General features: G+C 51.9%; 1 protein-coding gene across 1 annotated transcript in view; it reads left to right on the forward strand.

Moving 5' to 3' along the window:
* The window catches only part of PI4KA (phosphatidylinositol 4-kinase alpha), a 118,676-nt gene that overhangs the window by 76,746 nt on the left and 36,696 nt on the right, over positions 1-5,234 (forward strand). The window contains exons 24-28 of the mRNA XM_034643139.1: positions 914-984; positions 1,070-1,194; positions 2,373-2,454; positions 2,701-2,784; positions 3,923-4,012. Of these exons, the coding sequence (XP_034499030.1) occupies positions 914-984; positions 1,070-1,194; positions 2,373-2,454; positions 2,701-2,784; positions 3,923-4,012 (452 nt within the window). The remainder of the gene's footprint in view (positions 1-913; positions 985-1,069; positions 1,195-2,372; positions 2,455-2,700; positions 2,785-3,922; positions 4,013-5,234) is intronic.

Here is a 5,234-nt window from a genome sequence, read left to right on the forward strand (position 1 = left end):
CCCATCCACCCATCCAATGGATGTCCAAGGTGCTAGAATACAAAGTCTATGATAAGGAAAACAAATAAGTAAGTTATTTAGTTGTTTGGAATGATTTTAGGTGCAGTGGAGAAAAAGACTAGCTTGGGGAGGAAGAAGGCTAGTCGGGAGACAGTGTCACCAGGGTAGCAGGAGAAGGCCTGACTGAGAAGGTGACAAGGAGCCAAGTGTTAGGGGAGGAGTGGAGAGCCAGGCGTCCGTGTGGGGAGAGCATTCCTAGCAGAAAGCACAGTGAGCGCAGGGGGGCAGGAGGCCTGGTGCACTTGCTCCTGGAAAAGCAAGCCTGTGTGGAGGAGGGAGCCATGGAGCATGTGCAGAGGGGGGAGCACGTGTGGCAAAGAGAGGGCATGAAGCCCAGGGAGGGGCTGTTTCACAGCCCAGGTGAGAGTTGACAGGCTGGGGGTGAGAGAAAAGATTAGACGGAGGATAGATTTTGAAGGCAGACAACAGGTTTAGCTAAGGTTTTGGAGAAAGAAAGGAACCAAAAACACTTTATCTTTTTTTTAAAAATAGTTTTTTTGAGATATAATTCAAATATGTATAGTATGCCTCTTTGAGGAGTGCCAGTCGGTAGTTTTTAGTGTATTCACAGATATGTGCAGCTATCGGCAAGTCAATTTTAGAACATTTTTTTATCACCCCCCAAAAGGAAGCTGTGTCCTTGTCAGTCTTCACTCCCCACAAGCTGCCCCTGCGGCCCCAGCCACCTCTAATCTGCTTTCTATCTCTGTGCATTTCCCTGTTCTGGACTTTAATATAAATGGTATCACATGGTGAATAAAAAAAAAATATAAAAAAAATATTTTGAAAATAGCTGGGATTGGTCCCTTTCCCTTGATGCTCTTGACCTGTGGAAACCTCCTCCTCATTTCAGGGATGATGCAGTGTGTGATTGCTGTCGCAGACAAAGTGTTTGATGCCTTCCTGAACATGATGGCGGATAAAGTAAGCCTTGTCGGAGCGTGTGTGTGTGTGTCTGCCCGAGGCACGTGGAAGGCACCTGTTGTACCTGTCTCTTCTGAACCTCCAGGCTAAGACCAAGGAGAATGAGGAGGAGCTCGAGCGGCATGCACAGTTTCTATTAGTGAACTTCAACCACATTCACAAGAGGATACGGAGGGTGGCGGACAAGTATCTGTCTGGTCTGGTGGATAAGTAAGCTCATTTTCCTTCTAATGCTGTGTGTGTGTGTGTGTGTGTGTGTGTGTAAAAACTTCTCGATTTGGAATGTAGGGAAGAACCATTCTTACACTATCAGTGCAGAAAAATTGGAGTCAGAATTTAAAGTCTCAGGTGGCAATGCAGCCTCCCTCAGGATGTCATGGAATTTGCTACAGGGTCTGAAGTTTGGTCCTGAAACCTCCACTTATTCTGAGCTGTTGATGTTACTTACAGTGCATCTCCTGACAAGGGGTGTCACCTGCCTGTGTCTCTGCCACCCCTGCCACCCCTCCCGCCCTCCCCTGCTGCAGGGCCTCTCTGGGCTCACTCTGGGAAGCTCACAGCCATCCTAAGTGACGTCTCCCACCCCAGAGCCTAGTCAGAGGTGCCTGGTCAAATCAGTGTCTTCCAGGCTCCTCAGAGAGGAAGGAGAGCCCACATGGATCCTTTTCCACTCCAGGCTCTCTGTGCTGGGAGCCAAAGCAGACTGTCATGGGACATGCCCCCACATGGATGAGAACCCTCAGAGGTGGGCTGGGCCCACCTGTCTGCGGTATAATGGCCAGAGGCAGCAAACAGCCATGCTGGCCTTAACCCATACATCCCTGCAAGTGTTCAGGAGTTCTGGAACCTGCTGGAGGTGCTGTGTGCCTGGTCTAGGCAGGGCCAGAAAGCAAGTGCAACACACGTATGACATGTGTCTGAGCTGGACCTCCTAAGCAGTGGGCCACGATGAGCCCCAGGTGTGCAGAGTTGGCTCCCCTCAACGCTGACCACCGCATTTAGGAGCAACTTCTTCTCTTTGCCCCAGGGTGTCATGCAAATACCACCATTTTCTATTTGTGCCATCATGTGAAAACATTAAGAAGCCCTGGTCAAAAACAGGGAGGGTCACTTTGGGGAGTGAGGGAGCATGGCCTGACCAGTCATAACCAAGACGATTGGTGTCTGGTTGAGAGCAGGTCATGTGGGGTCGTGCTTGGACCCTGAAGAGTGGGACTGGGGGTGTTTCTGATTGAGTACCCTGCTTAGGAGGCCTCCTGACCTCCTCTGACCCTCAGCTGGGCAGTAGGAGGTGGGGCTCCTCCCTCACCCCACCCTGCCCCTCGAGGCGGCACTTTAAGGAGCTGAAGATTTGGCTCCCGGACCCTGAGACATGGCTCTTGGTGTAGGTTTCCCCACTTGCTCTGGAGCGGGACAGTGCTGAAGACCATGCTGGACATCCTCCAGACCCTGTCGCTGTCGCTGAGTGCTGTGAGTGTCCCTGCCTTAAGCCTGAGCCTAATTTATGCTACAAGTGGCCACATGGCGGGTGGGGATCCCAGATCCCACCCTGGCCTTTTCCAGTGAGCTGCAGCAAGTTTGGAAGTCCATCACAGACCAGACAAGTATGGGGAAGGGAAGCAAACACTCTGCTGCCCAGTGTGAGCTGGAGGCCCAGCTCTGCAGAGGTAGCGCGGGGAAGGCGGTTTGGAAGTGGGAGCCTTGTTGTGTTTTCAGGACATTCACAAGGACCAGCCGTACTACGACATCCCTGATGCCCCCTATCGGATCACTGTTCCGGACACCTGTGAAGCCCGAGAGGTAGGCTGGAAGCCATCCCCTTATTAAGGGCCATTTGCATTGCCCTCTCCAGTGTCAGGGCCGCACGTTGCACACATTGTGTCATTTGTTCCCCAGCAGTTTGAGGTGTGAGCACTGTGGGCCCCAGCCCACAAGTAAGAAAGGCTCGGTTGTCAGGGTCACACAATATGAGCGCGGTGCTGACTCACTCCCAGGTTGGTCTGTCTGCCAGGCCCGCTCCTGCCCCTCAGCTGTGCTGACTCTGTGCCCTTTCTTGGCTCAGCTGCCTGTCAGTTCATAATGTCTCAAAGCTGCACGAGCAAGCATGACTGTCAGACAAGCTTCACTGCTGTGAGGTGTGCAGACTGTCATTGTGGTAGTTGAGTAACATGACTTCGGCTTTGTGCGGCACTGTGGGAAATAGATGGAGGAAGTAGCTCCGGGTAAGGAGGATGTGCTGTGCGAGGTCTGACTCGGAGCCCTCACTGTGGCAGATCGAAGCTCAGCTGAGACCTGGGGCTGGGTCATGTTCCAGCCTCGGGGCCTCCAGCCAGACCAGCTGCCTGCAGGAAGTTCGCCACATGGTGATGAGGCCCCCGCAGTGGCCGTGTGAAGCACTGAGTGTAGGCCCTGCCACCTTACGCCAGGATTACAGACCAGGCTGTCTGTACCCCTACCTAGAGCCTTGGGGTTGGGACATGATCACTGTAATCATTTGCTAGGGTTGCCATGATTAAGTGCCACAGACTGAGTGGCTTAGACAACAGAAATTTATTTTTTCACAGTTCTGGGGGCTGGAAGTCTGAGATGAAGGTGTTGGCAGGGTTAGTTTCTTCAGAAGCCTCTTTCCTTGGCTTTTAGATGTCTGTTTTGTTTTTGTGTCCTCACGTCTTCCCTCTGTGCCTGTGTCCGAATCTCCTCCTTTTTGGAGGACACCAGTCAGATTGAATGAGGACCCACCCATACGATACCATTTCACTGTAATCACCTCTTTAAAGGCTCCATCTCCAAATACTGTCACATTCTGAGGGGCTAGGGCTTCAACACATGGGTTTTAGGGGGATGCACTTCAGCCCCAGACAGAAGCTAACTACAGTCTAGCTGGCATCCCCTGACAGCCCAAATACACTGACCTCAGCTTGATTACACCCTCTTCCAGAGTATCGTGAAGGACTTTGCCGCGCGCTGTGGAATGATCCTGCAGGAGGCGATGAAGTGGGCCCCTACAGTCACCAAGTCCCACTTACAGGTACTTCCCTGAAAGCACCAAAAAGCAATTTAGTTATGCTCCTTCCAGTGATCCAGAGAGCTTTCACAGACACAGCAAACCTGAAATACAAATAGCACTAGTGTGAATAAACACAGACCAAAAACATTAGTCTAGTGCCTAAGAATAACAGAAGCCTCAGAGGCTGCTCTGGGTACACCTTGGGGGGTAAGGGTGCTGGTCGTGGGTGAGGGGTGCAGGTGCAGTGGGATCCGTGGGCAGGCAGGCCCAGGGAACCTGGCCACTCACACCAGTTAGGTGCCAGGTTTATGGTAGGACTTGGGGCTGGTTACAAGACGGGCAGAGGCGACATGGTGTGCAGGGAGGCCTGGCTGTCCAACCGCAGCGCCTCTGCCAAACGCCAGAGCTGGGGTGAGGCTGCTCTCCCGGTGGAGCCCTGTCCAGGTGCGTGTGGAGTGGCACGTGAGCCTTTTCAGACCAAAGCACTGGCTTGCGAGCACAAACGACTGCAAGGTGAGCCATTGTTCTGGTCAAGCAGAAAATACCACAATATGTGAGAGGAAAAAGTCACCTCAAAAGGGATGAAAGATAAGAAAAATCCCACTAGAAGAAATCTGGCTTAATAGTAGGTGCATCGAGAGAGGCGTGTCAAGTTGACCTCAGCAACACTCGTCAGGATAAACCTAGTTCCAAAATGTTTATGGGTCTGGAGTCAAGGAAGGACAGAACAGCTAGCCCCAAGAGCCTTGGAGGCTGTTTGGAAATGCATTTTGCAGAGCCCAGCGGCGGTGCCTAGCACCCTGTACTGTTCCTCCTTCCACAAAGGTGTTGGAGCAGTGAGGTTAGAGCAATTGGGGAAATGAAAGAAAAAAAAAGGAACCCTCCATTAGGCACCCAGCAGCTAAGCTGTGCAGAGGTGGACCTTCTTGCTTTTTTTTTTTTTTTTTTTTTTTATTTGACAGAGAGAGACAGCCAGCGAGAGAGGGAACACAAGCAGGGGGAGTGGGAAAGGAAGACGCAGGCTTCCAGGAGGGGCTCGGTCCCAGAGCCCTGGGATCACGCCCTGAGCCGAAGGCAGACCCTTAATGACTGAGCCACCCAGGCGCCCCTAGAGGTGGGCCTTGTAACTAGGCCATGCCTGTAGCTTGACAACTGTCAGTGTCTAGTGGAAACACTGCTCTTTAGCCTGGGGTACTTTCTCAAACTGTTCATCTTTAGGAAATATATATATATATATATATAT

The sequence above is a fragment of the Ailuropoda melanoleuca genome, chromosome 14, assembly GCF_002007445.2.
Source record: "Ailuropoda melanoleuca isolate Jingjing chromosome 14, ASM200744v2, whole genome shotgun sequence".
Taxonomy (NCBI): domain Eukaryota; kingdom Metazoa; phylum Chordata; class Mammalia; order Carnivora; family Ursidae; genus Ailuropoda; species Ailuropoda melanoleuca.